Source organism: Corvus kubaryi, unplaced genomic scaffold (assembly GCF_017639235.1).
Source record: "Corvus kubaryi isolate FWS band 111438036 unplaced genomic scaffold, C.kubaryi_AGA036_p1.0 132, whole genome shotgun sequence".
In the NCBI taxonomy this organism is placed as follows: domain Eukaryota; kingdom Metazoa; phylum Chordata; class Aves; order Passeriformes; family Corvidae; genus Corvus; species Corvus kubaryi.
This window is the reverse complement of record NW_024580666.1, coordinates 11,079,514-11,099,453: the sequence shown is the minus strand read 5'-3', so window position 1 is coordinate 11,099,453 and position 19,940 is coordinate 11,079,514. Positions and strand designations below refer to the sequence as shown.

The 19,940-nt window shown below is 37.5% G+C and overlaps 1 protein-coding gene across 1 annotated transcript in view; it reads right to left on the bottom strand.

Annotated features, from left to right (window-relative positions):
• Nucleotides 1-10,757: 10,757 nt before the first annotated feature.
• CCDC102B (coiled-coil domain containing 102B) overlaps nt 10,758-19,940 on the bottom strand; it is a 155,973-nt gene continuing 146,790 nt past the window's right edge. Inside the window, exon 5 of the mRNA XM_042032420.1 lies at nt 10,758-18,847. Coding sequence (XP_041888354.1) covers nt 18,758-18,847 — 90 coding nt within the window. The 3' untranslated portion in view covers nt 10,758-18,757. The remainder of the gene's footprint in view (nt 18,848-19,940) is intronic.

Genomic DNA, 19,940 nt, shown 5'->3' with positions numbered 1-19,940 from the left:
TTCCCATTTGTTTATGCCAATAAAAAGCTGAAAATCCTAGGAGAATTACCTGCAGAGTCTCTGTCAATTTTAAGAGACTTTATGAATGCAATATGTCATCATTTCTGTACTGAGACATCTATTTCATGCTGCACAAAGTCAATTGTCATAAATGGGAATCCATATGTGAATTCATACCCTCCTGACACAGAGCAAGGTCTGATTTTTTATCTCCTAACCTCCTGTTGTTCAATGAGTTTTAGAACTGTGGAATTCAGATTGTTCTGCTTACTTGGCCTAACCAAAACTTATTTTATATTTCTATATACTCATAACAGAAAGAAGCAAGACTATGACTTAAATAAATGTCATGGTACAGATCTGGAACTACATGTATGAGAAAGGTCAGGTTTATAATTGAAATTTATTTGATCATTTTAATAGTTTCAAAGGGCTGAAACAGTTGTCACAATCAGTATGATTTCTACTTAAGAAACAACAAACTGATGCTTACCAGGGGGAGTAGAATCAACTGGCAAATATTATAAATACTTGCTTTATGCATTCTATAAGGTTCTTCATGAATATACAGACTTAACCTGAATATTTTCTAAAAGAAACCCTCATTATTTTGTTTCTCTCAGGAACTGTCATTTTAACAGTTAAATCTTGCCAGCAGTTTAATTGTATTTAATTCATGAAGCAGATTCAGTAGAACAGAACAATGTCTCCTGCTTTCTGCCTTGAAAACACTATCCCTCTTCATTGGGATATTCAGAAAAGAGGTCATTTACCGGGCAGAGAGGGAAGCATTAAGTTCTGACTCAAGAAACAGGTTTCAAGCATTTCGCATGTTCACGCCAAAAGTAAGTGAGGAATATTGATATTGTCTCCTAAGGTCTTGGGAGTTAAAAGAGAATTATATTGCAAAACCCTAATGTAAATCAGTCTTCATACAGATTACTGTAATGGAGAAATACTATATTACTTCAGCTGAAGACATGTTCCACAAATGAATGTAGCATGTGAAATACAAATCAATTTTCCATCTCCTCTTAAATCCTGGAAGCTTGAGAGTACTTCAGAAATCAATCTAGGATCAGCTCTTTCTCTCTGGAGAGACTTATTTCCTATCAGGGGAACACTGAACTCTAATAGAAGGTGAAAAGGATATAATACTGTCATTCTCCCTGATTTATGGTTTTATCATTAAATAAAACAGACAACAGTGTAGGATTACTGGCACTTTTATACTGCTCTTTTCTACATGCTACCAGCAGAGCCTTGGCCAGAGGAATGCTCAGGCAGCCCTGAGGCGTTGCCCTAACCCTGACTGGGAGGAAACTAAATACAGATCTGAGGGATAGTGTAGGCCTCTGGCTGCATGTGACGCCATCCCATTGTCCACCAAACCCTGTGCAAGTTGACCCTGGCCTGTATATTTAGAGAGATGTTACATTTTGATTAACAGCCCCGAGGAAGTGTGTAACTGTGAGCTGCTGTGCAGGCTGTCATAGCTGCATCCTCACCCTGTGACTGCAATAAACAGCCCACAGGCTGTCCAAACCTGCAGAGCACTACGGCTTTAAATGATGGGAATGGCTTCAAATGACAGAGGGCAGGTTTAGATTGGCTCTTAGGACATTCTTTACTGTGAGCCGGTGAGACACTGGAAAAGGTTGCCCAGAGAAGGTGTGGATGGCCCATCACTGGAAGTGTTCAAGGCCAGGTTGGATGGGGCTTTGAGAAACATGGTCTAGTGGAAGGTGTCCCTGCCTGTGGCAGGGGGGTTGGAACTAGGTGATCTTTAAGGTCCCTTCCAACCTGAGCCATTCTATGCTTCTACGATTCTATGACAGCTGTGTTCAGGCTTGTTATGGTGTGTGTCATGGATGCTTAGAAACTTAAGAGGTACTGTACTCAGTAAAGTAGGTAATTTTCAAACATGAAAACTGCCCAAATATTTATAATGCACGTAATTTTAACTTTTAAAGTATATGTACTCTGCACAAGTTTTCGTTCTTATGAGTAATCATCTGGACATCAAAAGTGGACAGTTCTGAGTAATAAACACAACTTCACCATGTAATATAAAATAAATAAGTGCACTTACATTTGAAATAAACATAATAATTTTAGGTTATATAAACTTGTGGGGTATGCCCAGCCCCTGCCCTGGAGGGATCTCTGCTGAGATAAGAGATTTCTCAATCGCCCAGCAGGACTCCCTGGAAAGACAACCACTTCTTTGGTCACGGCGAGAAAAGACAAACCCACAATCCTTTAGAAGACGCTATGCAGATCCTTTGTAACCCATTGGCCTTCACCCATCCCCTGTATCCCTATAAAAGCGAAGGCCTCTGCCCCTGGGCAGAGAGGGTTCTCGTCCCTGGCTCTCCCCTTCGCCGGAGGGGACCCACAATAAAGCTCCCTTCGTGTGGAACCAGCCACACGAGCCTCTCGTCTCTCGCTCTGGTCTGGCTTGGCCTGGAGGCTGCCCTGCAGAGCTGAGCTGGAATCACAACCTGATAATCACTAAAGAGCTGACAGCCTCTGCAAGGGCCCTCCTGCCAGCAGCTGAGGGAAGACACCGGGCCTCGGGAAGGCGATTCCTTTTGGGACCATCTCCCTGGACCGGTCACCTCTTCCTGGGTCAGAGCCACTGACCCCACCACTAGCTGTAATATAAACTGAAGGTTTTTGGATTTATGACAGACTTAATTAAGGAAAAGAAAAACCAAGAAGATATTTTTAAAAAATAGCATTGATACATTTACAAAGCTCCCTGTATTCACAGAGTGTTTTGCACCTCATTTTAAAGACACCTGCTGTGATATTTAGGAGACTGAATTATCCTGTATGTAATAGCAGTATTGTTTTCATAATGAAGACAGAGTACTATAAGGAATTTTTTAACACTAGGAGAAACTAAAGCCAAATATTCAGGTTTTTTATATAATTTTATGGATAATTCAATAAAATAAAACAGTACAGAGTTTCATAAATGCAGAGAGAGACAGAATATAACAAATCAGAGGATTTTGTAATTTATAAGGAATAATTCTCAAAAGAACAAAAATTCTATCTGAGGTTTTTTTTTCCAAGTTATGAGGAATAACAGGAGAAAATAAAGTTCTCTTAGTATTTCTACTGTCAATTTGATACCTTTAGTACTAGCTGTCAAAAATAAAACTTAACTGAAGCTCAAACTGGACCTTGATGGTACCAGACTTACATAGGAGATCATAATTCTGCAATGTTTCATGTACAAGACAACAGAAGTATTTAATGATCACTATTGTCTGGGACTAAGACTGAAAAGATTTTCTGAGTTTGTTCATCATACATAATCAGCTCTTCAATAACATTAAAGTATTTAGAATTGTATTCTTTTAATGTCAAAAAAGCAGTCCTATAACATAAAAAAAAAGTACAAATATAAAAGGATTTTAGAACACACTCTAAGCACTGACACAAAACAATAATGTTTTTAGAAAAATGCTATGAATAACTACGTATTGAGATTTTCAGGTATTGTAATGCCACAATAAGAGCTAAATTGAGTTCAAAGAAAATTCTAAGAAAAAAAGTCTCTACAATGGTTTTGCATTGGTAATGTATCTAGAATGAAAATACTTCCCTTCTCTTTTCATGAACTTTGAGTAAATCATACAGGGTATTTTAGGACTCAGATTTTGACTGGCACTTGAAGTTCCCATCTGGATTGCTCTTGGGGAAAAAAAAAAATTAACCACCCATATTTTTTTTGAAGTAAGCAATGTTTTCCTTACACTGCAATTCTTTGTGTTTTCTTGGTCGTGTTCCAAAACCTGATAGGCCACAGCTTGCTTTGATATACCAGTTGGATCCAAGTTGTTAAGTTTTACAAGACATAGGCTTGGCAACTCTATTTGCTCTGAATGAAAACATTAAAAAGTGGGCAGGTTTCTTCAGTGATCATTTGCACTTTCTGCAAACGTATTAATAAAGGTAAAATCTGACTAATAAGTTATTATTTCCACAAGGAATAACTTTATGAACTTAAAGTCAACTAAAAACTTATCTACACAGTAAGAGTAAAAAATCTACTGTGTGGCTAGTTTGCTGATATTGATTTGGGCTTGAGATATATTCTCACTCTATTGCACCTCTACTATATGTTATTTATGGTAATGTATACTTTCTGCTTCTCTGAGTCCCATTCTATTCTCCAAATTTCCTCTGGTTTCAAAGATTAAAATAGGATTTTAATGATGTCTTGAGACTACTATTTATATCTTTCTGGAGGAGAACTTACTCCTGTTGTGTCAATCTGTAAGAAAGACATAAAAAACCCCAAGTTGCTAAATAGACAGGGGGGCTTACAGCTAGAAATCAAAGCAGGGCTGGTGATACATGGGAATCTGTTGCAGGAAATGGTAACCTATGTCACCCAGGTATGTGGGGATTGTCCTCCACTGGTACCCCTGTGAGACTTACCTATGAATTTCAGTATTTGGAATGATGAGGCTTCCTTAAAATGGAGCCTCAATAGCTACTAAAAGCATACTGCTCAGAATGAATCAAAAAAGGTCTAGGACTTTAAAATTCGTAGTTCTCATAGAAAAAAGAACACAAAAAAAATTTTTCAAAGCACATTATAAATTTTCCATTAGCTTATATCCTATAATATTCTCCAAATATTAAGCACCCTTCTTTTACTATCTCACAGGTTTCACAGGTCCTGTCTGTACAAATAAATGAAACAGGGCCAGGTTTGAGACAGCCCCACAGTTATGGTCCATAATCATACCGTGTTTGCAGTCTGTTATGGCAGCTTTCTCAGTCATTGGCATGGTACTTTACAGCTCTGGCCACTGTCAGGTGGCACTGGGCCCAAACAGAGGTTGGCACAAATAGCACATGAGAAGGGCCATGCCACACTGGCAGTTTTGATGCTGCCCACTTCTTTGGGGGGAGAAGAGAGCACGGGTATGTGAATGTGAGCTAGGCTATGTCATTTTGATCTCAGAGCCAGTGAAAAGGTCTTAACATCCTATGCACTTAGCCCCAGGGACCAATGAATGATCTCCATCTTTATGGAGAAGAGGTCTGTTGGCTCCTCAAATGCTAATAAAGCCTTTCGTTCAAGTTTCTAATTGATTAATGAAAATAAAACCATCTATGGTTTCATGGATCTTTTGCAGCCAACATAAGAAGTTCCAGCCTTAATGCCATGTTACTTCACTTTTAATACCAGTGTTAGTAGCTACATGCTACAGACCCATAAACTGAAAATAAAATATGACCATCGTTACAATAATGCTATAATGTAAAGATCATTTGGGAAAAGATTGCTTTTCATGGATATTTTTAGAAAGCTGTGGAGATTGGAAAAGATATATGATCAGGCTGCACTTGTGAATGCATTATTTTAGAGTCCGGAATGAAAAGGAAAATGTTTGAAGTAATAAAAGTCTGAAAATTAATTTAGATTTTGAATAGACCAGTGGCATTTCTGTCAAAAAGGAAGGATATATATTTGTATTAATGGTGCTTTAAAAAGCTATGCTATTATGTAATTTATTCCATTGTGATAAATTCCTGTTTGCCAACTAAGAAAGGAACACTGCCAAAGAGCAGTGTTTCTATCTTCATTTAAAATGAGGATGATATGAACAATTACCAGATTTGGCAAAAACTGGGAAATTCCATTTAATTAAAATCTTTACGTTTAGAAAACAAGTTCTTTTCTGGGGGGTGGAGGGAACAGAAGGTGTGCTGAGAAAAGGCCATACAGAGAATACAGCTCATGGCCTGGTGCTTATGGCTGTCATCTACTTTGTGGATGGCTGAGGTCCAGCCCCGATTATGTAGGAAACATGCAGAACGTTTCAATGGATGAGCATATGTTGAACAACTCCCAGAGAGCACCGAATGTTTTAGCGGTTGTTCCCACACAGAGATCAATTCTCCTGCTGTTGTCTAAGAAGTAAAATGTCAATTTGCTGTTGGGTAAGATAGGGTTGATGGTGCTTTACAGCTCTGGAATGAAGACACAGAAGACAAAATTATTAATGCAAGTCTTTCCTGTTGTCAGCCCTGTGCTGTTGTTGGAGGGACAGAATTCAGGTCTCTGGTCACTTAAAACCATATTTGAATATTAAGTACTTAAGTATTATGACAACATTTGTTAACACAGTGACTGTGTTCTGGATTTAGTTGTCTGAAACTGTGGGTTATTTCAAAGCCTAGAAACACCATACCATAACATACTAGGTTATTATACAACTTATTAGGTTAAAGTTGAGAAAGACCTCTTCAGCCTCATGAAGTCCCTTCTCCCATTGTGAAAGGCAACAAGCCTCTTCTGTCCCCATGGAATGGAAGGATTTCTTCAGAGTTCCCTCCAAAGCCAGGGAGCGGGGTGGTACAGCACACTATTGCCAGCACTGCTTGACTTGCTCAGCTGCAGGCTGAGCTGGCAGTGGCAGAGCCAGCTGTTTGCTGCATCTGATGATTAATCCTGGTCTGAAATTCAGGGGCATTTCAAACATGTCAGGAAACCTTTTCCATTCACTCTACAAACTCAGGTAAACAATTTACTCTTAATATCCCAAAAGGTGCAGAAGTTCAGAGAGGGTAGATGCAGGATCCTTGTAGTTAATAGGACTATAGTACCACACTTTCCCCTGGCTTGGATATAATTTGCTATTATCATTATTTCTACGAGTTAGATACAATATTTCTTAAACATCTTGGAGAACAGGAATCTTGGAACAGTGTGATCAACGCTTGCATTTCATTATTGCGGCAGGAACACAGTGTTACCGCATGCAGCCTGGTTGATGGATTACTGCAGTCATTCAATCACTTTCTATCTTTCCTAATACATCAGACTAAGCTCACACATTAGACTCCAGAAGGTCTTGCAGTCCACATTTTCATCCCTATTCTAACACCGTGTAATACATAATACTTAAATTTCGATTGAATTTTTTTTTTAAATTTAATGAAATCATTACATCACTCACCTTGTAACACACCATGACCCCACAAGAAAGGGCAGACACTTTGTTCTCATTGTGAAGACAAATCTTTCATAGTCAGTTGATGTTCTTATGGTGTGATGCTGTCATTGCTGCATAGCCTGTATGGTTGCTTTCTCCCCCATCAAGAGTATTTCTGAGTACTCCTCAGCTTTGCATAGCAAGATAAAAGGAGCCAGTTCTTCTAGTCAAATATACCCACATTCTAGTCTATACCCATCTTAGTAGCCCTTGACTGCAACTGTTCAAATTTGAATTCTATTTTCTGAATAATCAGAAGTCTATGTAGCTTTATTGTGTGTCCTCCAGTGCTTCTCATTATTGCTTCCTCTACTAACGGCAAAGTACTTCTGAAGTCTTCTGGTGGCTTTCTGTATGTTTGAATATCTTTTAAAATTGTGCTGTAGAACATCATAGCTCAGTCTGTAGTTGTTTAATACTGTTTTGCTAATGGATGCTGAGCCTAAAGATGAGGTAAACAAAAAACTTGTATTTTAAATTAAGTGCTCCTACACACACACAAAAAGACGCTCTCACACACACACAGAGTGCTGTTCTAAAAGCTGTTTTCTACATTTCTCATTGACGGAATCTTTGCATGAGTAAGAACAGAGCCTGACAGGAGTTTTGTGAAGATAACAGGTATGGATATCTCATTACATTTAAGTTCAGATGCATTCAACTATACCTATGTGGTTCATCAAGCCTCTTGATATCAGTACCTTAAATTATGCTAAATGCATTCAATCTGGGATTGCATGGGACAGGCTGTTTGCTGGAGATGATGCACATTTCAAATATATTTGTAGCTTTAGCAAGCCTTTAATTCTTTCTTCCTCACAAAAAAAAAAAAAAAAAAAAAAAAAAAAAAAAATTATACTGGCCTGAACTGCTACAGTCCTTTGACCCATGAGTTACCAGATTTTTCCATCTTTAGTACTTGTCTTCCATTTTAGTGTCATGCCTTTGGCCAGGTGGCTTTGATGTGCAAGGAAGAAGTTTGCTTTCCTGTATCAATTTCTTATGATCTTTTCTTCTTGCATGGAACAACACTTGCTTTTAAATTCAGTATGAATATATTGCAAGAATAATTTTCAGTGAAAAGTTTAAGACAATAATAGTCCTAAATCTAAACGTTTAGGACAGAGAATATGGAATGTCTATCTTAAGAAAGCAATACGAACATTGAACCACACCCTATGATATTTCCATTCAGCAAAAAATATCTGTCAAATCACTTTCTCCTGATCACATAGCTTTTGTATCATACCTTTTCTAGCTTGAATAAGAAGTGCAGATAGCAGAATAATTACATATTAAAATTCCCCAATTTTTCTGGTTTGATTTTGCTAAATGCACAAAAGCTTTCCTAATGTATGATCATGCTGAACATACATTATACATCCACAAAATCAATACACTGTATTAGTTTGATATGTTTAAACTAATAGCTGAGATGGTTACTGCATCAAGACCTTAATGGGAAACTAACCTTGAGAAGAATCTATCATTTGAAAATATTTTAGGGTCAATATACTTTTGGGCAAATCAAACAAATATACAAATTAAACAGTTCTTCAGAAAATTGCGCTGGAAAAATAAAAATATTTAATAAGAAAAGACTATTTTTGAGCTCTAGCATCTCCTTTTTACTGTCTGCAAATTAGTTAGGAGTAAAAAATAAGTCTTTCCTTGCTTCGTCTCTCTGACAGGGCACCATCTAAGGAAAATGGTTAAATCTTCAGCAGCCAAATATATCTTTTCCTATGGGTGAAATGTTTTATTATGGGAAGTCAAGCCTGAAGAAATGGCAATTAAGGAGGATTTTGAGTTATACTAGGCATTAGTTCTAAAGCAAAATGAAGCAATTTTTTTCCCTTTAGGATCAGCTTCAAGAGGGGGAGATCAGTAACAGTAAAAGCTTTTTTTCACGAAGTAGTGATAGCAGCCTTTAGTCAGCCCTTTTCATGTGACCCTTACCCAATGCTCATGTTTAGAAACCACTTCCTGTAGAGATATAAGAAAATGTAACTGACCTAGCCAGGAGTTGATTTTTTTTCTCTCCCACCCTGAATTGCTGACTTTAAACAAAAAATAAGTTGTTTCTGCATGACTCAGATCAGTTTGTAAAGAAATACCTAGTAATATAATACACACACATAAAATTTTCAAGCTCCTAAGAAAAAAATACATGAAAAACTGAATCTGACTTTTCTATCCCCTCTGTGGACACAAAGGCAAACTACAGTGCTAAGTTTTGAAGGATTAAACTACATCTTGCTGAGAGAGTTGGCAGAACTGAAACATGAAGTTTGTGCTTCCATATATACAAAAAAACATGAACAAATGAAACAATGTAAAGAAAATTCATAAATAAAATATATCTTTATTATTACTTTTGTGCCAGTGTTGTACCTGAGAATCTTTGTATTTTTTTCCCTGAAAAGTCTAGGGTGATCTTCAATTAAAAAAGACTATGAAAGTGAAGTCTCTTTAAGAATGTATTTTCAGTTCTATGAGCAGTATTTTCATAAATAAATAATTACAGAGCAGTCACATATATAGTTTCTGTTTATATTTCTTAATTAAAGATATTTTAAACTAAATTTTAAATATGCTAGACTTCCAATAGCCATCCAGCTTATAAGCTTCCCTCTTCCCCTGAATGCATTAAAAGACTCTATTGAACATACAGATAATGTTTTCTATTTTTCCTCTCATGTAGGCTAGAAAACAGATTGATGCAAACTGTGAGAATTTTAATTAGTTGAATTAATAAAAATTGAATGTTTACTCCATTATCATTGAAGATCATGGTGATTTTTAGCTCCAAGCTATCTTGAATCTGCCAAGTTATATGTCTAGTCATCATTCTCATCAAAGTCTTGATGATATTCCAAAAGTACTCCTTCACTTTCTCATCCATTTGAACATTTTTTTTAATATGCAATATGCAGAATATGCAAAAAAACCCCATGTCTGTTAAAAACACAGTTGAGATCCAACTACTGAGATGCCTCTGCCTGAATTAAAGCGCAAAGGAGACCATATGCCGAAGTCAATAATATAGATTTTATTTAACAGTAAATGTGACATAGAGAGATAGAAAGAAATAGAAAAGAGAGGGGAGAGAGAGATCAAGCAGAAGACAGTCAGCAGCCCTGGATTTGGTGACATCCTGTTGATCCTTCTTCACCCTGGGCTGCTTGGTGGTGAGGGTCCCAAAGTTGTTCAAAACTTTTCACTCTTTATACATTTTAGCAAACAAAGGAATAGATGTTCATTGCTTACACTGTTCTCTAATGCTAATTATGCCTCATGCTCAGTCTTTCTGTTCGAGTCAGTGGTTTCTTGGGTCATTGGGCTGGGAGATGGTTGTAGCAATCTCCCCCTGCCAGAATTACATTTTTCCCAGTCATAGCTGACTTCAGCACAGTTGATGAGCTGGCTTTCCTTGTCGCCCACAAATTCCGCACTCTTTGTGTTCATTTCCAGTGATACATTCTCCCACAATTCACATACAGCTATGTGAACCTTCCCCTAGGTCTGAGGTAACATCTGGAAAATAGTACCACCTTTATCTTATCTACAGTCCATGTTCCAGGTATGCACAGAGGAGTATTTGCAGGGTGTTCAGTGGTCGTTGGTGGTCACAAATGCTATCTGTCCAATAACTTGTGGTGTTCTTTCTTTGACCAGTGATATGAGTATGAGCAGGTGCTTCTTTGCACATATTCTGTGATTCTGTGATTCTATGATGTAACCCTTCTATCAACATATACATGGGAACTCGAGACTCACAAAGATGGCTAGAATTGGGATTCTTTAGCTTGGAAAAGAGGAGGCTCTGGTGTGACCTTATTGTGGCCTTTCAGGACATGAGGGGAATCTAGAAGAAATCTAGAAAGGGATGGTTTGCCTTTGCATGTAGTGATAGAACAGGTGTAATTGGATTAAAACTGAAAGAGATTAGGTTTAGATTGGATATTAAAAAGAAATTCCTTGCTGTGAGGTTGGCAAGGCACTGGAACAGGTTGACCAGAGAAATTTTGGATGCCACATCCTTGGAAGTGTTCAAGGCCCTCGTCTAGCATAAGGCACGGCTGGCAATGTCAGGGGGGTTGGAACCAGATGATTTTTAAGGTGCCTTCCAACCCAAACTGGTCTATGATTCTATGCGCTCATACAAGTAGCTGTATTTTTATTAACATAACAGAAACGCAAGGGATGGTTTCTGAAAACAATTTTACTTTAATAACAGTAAACTAGGTAAAATTTCCTATGGTTATTAATCAAATTGTATTATTCTTGTACTCCTTTTTTGTTGCTAATTTGTGTAATGAATGACAGTATTGGAAACAGCGTATCACCACAGAGAAGTATATCAAATTAGACCTCTTTGGAACAGTTCACTATACTGCTGCATAGCCAGGGTTGTATTGAATAATTCACATAGCCCTGGTACACTGGTTTATAAGAGATCACAACAACAGAATAATGCTAGATTAAATCTATTTTTAAAAGACAAAAGGGTAAATTGACTCTAAGTTATGCTCTTTGCACTGTCAAATTACTCCAGAAGGAAATGTTTTACTATTAGAATAAAAACCCTTATATTTGGGCTTTGTGGCAAGGTTTGGTAACAGGGAGGGGGCTATAGAGGTGGCCTCCGTGAGAAGACAACAGAAACTGACCCCATATCAGACAAAGCCAGTTACAGACAGCTCCTAAGAGAGCCTGCCATTGGCCAAAGTTGTGCCCACCAGCTGCTAGCTCCTCTCTGATATCATATTTAAGAACAGATAAAAATGCTGCTCAGCAGCTGTGACAAAGAAGAATGAGAAAAAGTGAAACCAACAGCTCCGGAGACATCAATGTCACAGAAGAAGAAAGGGAGAAGGTGGTCCAGGCACTAGAGCAGAAGTTCCCCTGCAGCCCCCTGGAGAGGACTGTGGTGAGGCAGGCTGTCCTCCTGCAGCCCACGGAGCTCTGTGTTGGAGCAGAGATCTGTGTGCAGTCCGTGGAGGACCGACCCCATGCTCCGACATGTCAGGAGGAAGGTGCAGCATGTGGAGAAACCATTCAGGAGCAGATTTTCTGGTATGAGCTGCAGCTCAGAATCCATGCTGGAGTAGTCTGTTTCTGAAGGACCATGCCCCATGGAAAGGAGCCTCATTGGAACAGTTTATGAAGTATAGTATCCTGAGCAAGGGACTGGATGTTGCAGCAGGGGAACAGTGTGAGAAGGAAGGAGTGGCAGGGAGGAGCTGTTGTGGGCTGATGTGAACCCCATTCTCCATCTTCCTGTGCCACTTGAGGGAAAGAGGTACAGAAGTCAGGGGTGAAGCACTGAAGCTTAGCCTGGGAAGGAGAGGAAGGGGAAAGTGGTTTTAGTTTAGTCTTTTATTTCTCACTATCTTACACTGTTATTAATAAGCAATAAGCTGAACTCCCCCAAATCAAATCTGTTTCGCCATGAAAATAACTGATAAGAAAACACCATGTTCTTAGCTTGATTCTCAAGTTCCTTAATCTTATTTTCTCTCTCTCTCCTGTGGAGGAGCATCTCAATGGGCACCTGGCAGCCAGCCATGGCTAACCCAAAACACTGCAAAAAGAGAATATGATCGATGATTATTTACATGTAATTACCTGCAAGCTTTCATAGGGTATTTAAGTTGGAAAACAAGTTATTTTTCCATTAGATGTCGTAAAAGAATTTAAACTTCCTATTCCTCAATGTGATTTTTAACAAGACACCTGACAATATATAATAGGAGTAATGGTGCAGAATTAGTACACAGTAAGGAAAGAAGAAAATATGAGATTAATCATATAAGTTTATATTCTCATGTAAAAAAATTTTGGATTAACTTCTTTGTTGCTTATAAAGGGGGATTTTTCAAAATACATGTCTAAGATACAGCAAAGTACATTAAAAATAGTGTCTTTTTACTTTTAAGTGCAAACACCTAAAAGCCTAGTATTTTTCCTTATTCTGAATAGTTTTCTTAGAAAATTACCATGTCACTACTTACTCCACATCGGGGTCTTTTTGTTGCTTTTTTTTCTGAGAGAGATCCATGATTTCATTGAGCTCTTGTCAATGTCCATAGGACATTAAGAAACAACTAGGAGTCTCCAGATATATGCTGCCATTTCAAAACTCTCAAAACTGTGCTTCTTAAATTCTATTTGTGGATGCCAATGAAGTCATGCAATGTGTAATGAGAAGCTTGGTAATATGTTGGCAGTTAAATCCATTTGTATTTTTATTGATTATCTGACTGGAAGAAAAGCATTAATTTGTTAACAGAAATAGAGTCTATTGTATGTGTACCATAGCATTTTGTTAAGATGATTAGAAAATCCACTTTTATCTTCTGATGTGTGATGGTATGCTAAAATTTCACTTTAAACTCTCTTACAAAGATAACCCCCAAAGCTTAAATGGTAAATAACAGGGTTTTGTTTGTCCTTTTCTTATCTGCATTTTCTTCCTTTCAAATGTTAATAGCCTTAAGAATTATTTTATCCAATCTTAGCGTAAGCAGTCATTCATGGCCCTTTTCTAATTATGATCAATAGATTCCTGAAATGGCACTGCCTGGAAAATATTCTATTCATGATCAAAGGAGGCAATTGAATCACATTTGCAATCTTATGTAGTTATATTTGTTGAATATATTTAGAATATCCTCTGAAATTAGTGTTGGATTTTAGTTCTGATTTAGACTGTACAAAATTATGAATAGACTTTTTCGATTTCAATTGACTAGAATTGCCTGTCTTCTTCCTGAAGTCACATGATAAAAGGTTTGTAACGGTAAAAGGTATCCAAGAATCTTCATGGTTTCTGAGAAATAACTGCTTACTAGCATATTTTAAAAGCAGCGTTTAAGGTTTCTTTCCCTTTAAAGTGGGGAAAATAGGCTGAGGTTATTCTGAGAAAACCTTTTAATTTTGAAAGGCATGGAGACAGGAGGATTGGGGAATACAAGGGTAGAGATTTCAGCAGGAAAAGTGACCAGTTCTTAATGAAACTCTGATAGCTCCCACCCTACTGGAGACAGCGTTCTGGACTGGTCATAGGCCCTTCATAGTTATTCTCTACCGTTAATCAAGTCAACAGTGGAATAAGTGGACATTATTTTGGTGTGTATCTTGAAAAGTGTTTCAAAGTACTCTAGAGGGAGATTGAGGCATCCCTCAGAAAAGCAGCCCTTTATTCTGGAAGGAGGAAATCAACATGGCACAGACAACATGGGTTCACAGAGGAAAAGTCCTATATAACTAATTTGATATATTTCCATGATAAAGTCATTGGCCTTTGTGTGAAGGGGCAGTGGTAGATGTAGTTTTTCTAGGTTTTACTAAGGCTGTTGATACTGTTCCTCACAGCATCCTTCTGGACATGTCCAACTGTGGGATGAGTGTGTTTCGGGTGTGCCAGGTGAAGAAGTGGCTGAAGGACAGAACTCAAAGGGTTGCAGTGAATGGGGCTACATCTGTCTGGCAATGGACCATCAGTAGTATTCCTCATGGCTCGATTTTAGGGCCAGTTCTGATCAATATATTTATCAATAATATAGCAATATATTTTTTAACCATCTGGATGAAGGAGCTGAATATACCATTATAAGATTTGCTAATGATACCAAGCTGGGAGCTGTTGTTGACTCTTGAGGCATAGGATGCCTTTCAGAGGGATCTAGAGAGATTGGAGCATTAGGTAATGATTAATAGGATGAAATTTAACAAGAACAAATGCCATATTCTGCTCCTAGGGTGGAGTAATATTGGGCACAGTAATAAATTGGGAGGGGAATGGCTGGAGAGCAGTCTTGCAGGAAGGAACTTGGGGGTGCTGATCTGCAGCAGGCTCAGTGTGAGTCAGCAGAGTGCCCTGGAAGTCCAGAAGGCAAACCCCATCCTGAGATGCCAGAAACAGTGTAATCAGCCCATCAAAAGAAGTGATTGTCCCTCTCTACTCAGTGCTGGTGTGGCCTCACCTTGAGCACTTTGTGAAATTCTGCACCCCACAATTTAAGAAGGTCATAAAGGTCCTTGAATGAATCCAGAGAAGGACAACAAAGCAGGTGAAAGGGCTGGAAGGAATGTCCCTAGAGGAGCAGCTAGGGACTTTAGGCTTGTCTAGTTTGGAGAAAAATAAGCTGAGGGGCAGCCTCATTGTTCTCTAAAGCTTCCTGAGGAGGACAAGTGGAAAGGGAAGTACTGAACTCTTCTCCCCAATGTCCAGTGACAGGATGCATAGGAATGGTTCAAAGTTGTGCCAAGGGAGGTTTAGAGTGGACATTAGGAAGCATTTCTTTACTAACAGTGTGGTCACACACTGGAACAGGCTCCCTAGAGAGATGGTCAATGCTCCAAGACTGTCAGTATTTTAGAGGCGTTTAGACAATACCCTTAGCAACACGCTTTAACTTTTGGTCAGCTCTGAAGTGGTCAGGCAGTTGGAGTGGATGGTCATTGCAGGTCTCTTCCAGCTGAACTGTTCTAGTCTATTTTATTCCAAACACAGTGTTACCCACTGTTTCCATATCAAGTAGGGGACCACAAGACCACATAAATCATTCTTTCCTATCTTTCTGCACATATAACAATAGTAAATAATACACACATTTACAGTATTAAACAAGGTTTAATTGCCAGCTGTGAAAATTATTTGCAGGTCTTTCTATCACTGTGTTTACAATCAGTTTGTAAAATTGATCCACATAAAAGATTCATGCTATTTATTATCTTAAAAAGAAAAGTAGGAAAGACTATTTAGTGACGTTTTTCTAGTGGCAATCCACTGTTTTAGGCACCACTCATTTTAAGAGATGAAGAACAGATCAATTGTTTGCAACCAGATTTAAGTTTAAGAGTTTTCTTGGCTTTCCCATAATTATGCTTGGTGACCTTGAGCAAATCATCCCTGCACAGATCTGTTAATCTTCATTTCCCACATGTAAAATGTGAAGAAGAATGGATGGGAACACTGGTACATAGAAAATATCATAGATGTATATTTAAGACCTGGAAACATTCTAGTATTATTATGGAAAGGTCATAAATTAGCATTTTCAAACATTCTCAACTGCAGACAGGGCAATCATGCATCATCTTATCTTGACTCACTTTTAAGTGACTAATTTATGGGTTTACTGCCTCACAGAGGCCTCTGAAGTTCTCTGTGTATGTGTTGATGAAATAAATATTTTATTTAGACAATGGAAGCAGCTGAGTTTCCTCTATCTCAGGGAATAGGGAGAAATTACGAAAAAATAAAGCATCTTGTGTGATCTATAAGAGGCAAGAAAGAAAACTTAAGAAGTGCTATTCAGAAGGTGCCTGAAAGTAAAATATGATCAATAAGTGATTACAAAGACGTGTGGGATAAATGTGAATATTAACTACCCCACAAAAAACTAAAATTTCCTCATGAGAAAGAAAAGATACTGTATTGACATTCTGGAATATAAATTTTAAAACTAACATCATGTGATGGTATTTTATTGTCACCATGACTTTTAGGCCAGCCAGGTGTATCACACCTTCTGGGTAGTATAATGCAGTGGACACATACAAAAGGGTTTATGGCAGAGTTAGAGCAGCAGAAATTAGCTTCTGGTTTGATTTCCCTCAATATCCATGTTACACTACCAAGCTGTTAGCACAGAAATGCTCCCCGGCACCAATTAAAGGTTATTTGTTTTTCTACAGATTTAGAAATACAGACAGGAAAGATGGAATCCCAATTTCCCTAGTAATTTGTAATATCATTTGACTTTATTTTTAGCCACAGTTATTACTGTGGGCTGAAAAGATACTCTGGAAGTTATTGATATTTTGGTCAATGCTGAAACCATACTTTATTGCTAAAAGAAATATATTTCTAATGGCTTGTCAGAGGGGAAAGAAAAGATCTTGTCTCTAAAGCTTACCTAAATGACACAAGCTTTTATCAGTAAGCTGTTATGTGGTACTGCCATATTTTCAAGTGCTTCAGTGTAACCATAGAAGTATATTTGGCTGTTACAGCATTTGAAAATCAATAATTATGCACTTTCCATTCCTATTGTGCACATCAACATTTTCAATACAGCCATTTCACAGACTGTGGCGCCGTGAAGATGCTGGCATAAGAAAAGCAGATGGAGTTTTAGAGAAAGTCAGTGTGTCATTTCACAAAGCATGGAACAAGACCAGAGATCTTTTGTCTAATATAAAACCTTGAACCAGTAAGCTAACAAGGGAGGAAGTTTGAATTATGAAAAAAAGAATTACAAATCTTATTTTATTGTCAATTCTTGTAAGTTTTACATGTTTAAACTCCATTTAAAAATAAATTGTCTCGCAGTATCTCTGTACCTTGTTGATGAACTTGTGAATCAGCTACTGGCAACAAAGACAAAATTCCCTCATTGTATATCCCTTAGTGTGTCCTGAGAACTAATGGTTAGGATTAGGTCAGCATTATAAACATGAAAGAGGGTTAAGAACTTTTAGAAGTAGTCAAAACATAGATCCTTCTGCTCTAGCATCCCATCTCCAGCAGCAGCCTAAAGCTCAGAGAGGGTCATAAGAACATTTAGTTCCCAGCTTCCTACCATCTGCAGCTCAGAGAATTCCTGGGAAAAATGTGATTCCTGTGTAATCAATAATCTTTAATACTTTTTGATTTTTGTATGGTCCTAGGTTACAAAAGAAATCAAGAGATCTCACAGTTCCCTCTTAGAAAGGACATAGCTTTAAACACAACTAGAATCCTCTTTAAAGTTTTCAGTTTATAGGGATATAAAGAATGAAAATAACATATTTCTGAGCAGTTGCAGCAATCCTTGTGCAATAGAATCTGCACATACTCATTATCAATTGCACATGGCAAACAAAATTATAATTTGCACCTGACTTGATGGCTGAAAGTTGCTGTTGTTTTTATAAATCGTGAATTTTCTAAAATTCTCAAAATCTGCTTTTCCAGTTTATCTTAACATATTTATCTTGCTTCCTATGTGATATTTACAATTTTTTACATGGACAATTAATAAAGTAAAATTTAAATAAAAATGTGGTATGTAGACAATAAGGGAAATTTGATATGCATTATTTCTACTATATAGTACAAGAAACACATAAAGAAAGGATATTTCTTTAGTCTAAATGTGTATGTGATAATATTTGGGTATTTAAAATAAAATATTTTTTCTTCTTCTTCTTTTTTCTAATGAAAGAAAAATGCAATACGCAAGTCACCCTGGTAGAACTGGGGGTCCTGAGATACAGATATATTTGCCCACTGCTGTATGAAAGTAAAACACATAAGCAAAGCAAGAAACAAACCATTGACTTCCATTTTCAGGCTCAATGTCTTCCCAGGACAGAATGTGGACCTCTCTCATATGCCATGCACATTCAAAAGTGCTTTTTCCCAAAGGAAGGTAAAATATGGGAAAATTTAATTAAAGTCCCCCTTTTGCTTTAGAAGAGAACAATTAGAACAACTGGAAAGGAATGACAATGGTCAACATAAATTCTAAATAGGTGCACACTGACTCTACCATATTTTCCTTGGCTCTTATAAAAAATCAGGATTACATAGGAACAATGCATACAGTATTCCCACTCGTCTGACATGCACTTCTTGGATGAAATTTTCTTGTACGTCTTCATGAACAGTGTTTGCCTCTCCTCTTTGCTGTTGGCCTTGTTGCTGCAGGGGTTTTTGGTGATCTCCTGTACCTTCACTCACTGTCATGGTAGAATCTCCAACAGCAGACAAGGAACTTTGTCTGGTCCCAAATCCTGTGTTCACTTTCTTCCACCTCTTTACTCTGAAGTGAAATTTTAAAAAAGGTGTGACCACAACATGAAACAGAAAAGTCAGGTGAAATTGAAACAACTGCAGATCAAATTTCTTCTAAGAAAAATATTTCAGTAGGAGATGGTAGAATCTAGACGAGAAAATCTTTCTGTATTGTTAACTTTAGAGTACACACTGAATACTTTTTCAGCGGATTCCTTAATAAAAAATGAAAAAGTATAGGGTTTCAGAGCAATTACTTGGAATTGTCTTTCACAGTGAGAAGCAAGCAACTTTTGATGACTAGGAGCCATTATTTATTGATTGGCAGTTCTGAACTTCAGTCCTACTGTTATTCAAGATACATTTAAAGTACTTACTTGAAATTGATGAGTCTCTTTATGGCAAGAAGGGAAAGTGGGGAATAGTGAAAAAGATCAAAGATATCTCAAATCCCTCATTTGACAGAATTCTAGCCTCTAGTTCAGCATCATGTCTTCATATTAAATTTATAACAATAAGGAGAGACTATTTACAAAACACATAAACACTGTAAAGATTATCATTGAAACATAACAATGCTAAAAGTATGTTAGTTTTTGTAATTTTTGAGTTGGTAAATCACATTCCTAATAACAATGTGCAGCAGACCAAGAACATCCACTCAAACTGGGTGCCAAAACCAGGCTATTACACTCTTGGGGAATTTAGAGCACAGAGAATAGACAGTAGCCTTGTATAGAATAACAGAGATTTATCAAAATTTAGGATCTTAAATACTGCCCAAAGTAGCTACACTACAAACTGTCTCAAGGAGACTGCATGTAAGAGTGAGAAAATCATGTCAGATCTAAACCATTTCTGTATGTTACTAGTTTTTATCTCATCCATGATTAATTTATTGTGCTTTAAGCTTAGGGACATAAATCTCCAATTCCCTCCATGTCATCGTTTCACTTTCATTCAAATCCTACCAAAAGTCATGGTGCAATGGTGCTTCTTTATGTGTCTTGAACAGGTTTTCAGAAGAGAATTCACAAAGCCATTGGTTTAATCTTGATTCTGTCACCCCTAAAGTCCTGTGAACAAAGTCTGAATAACACATCAAGGAACCTGAGAATTCT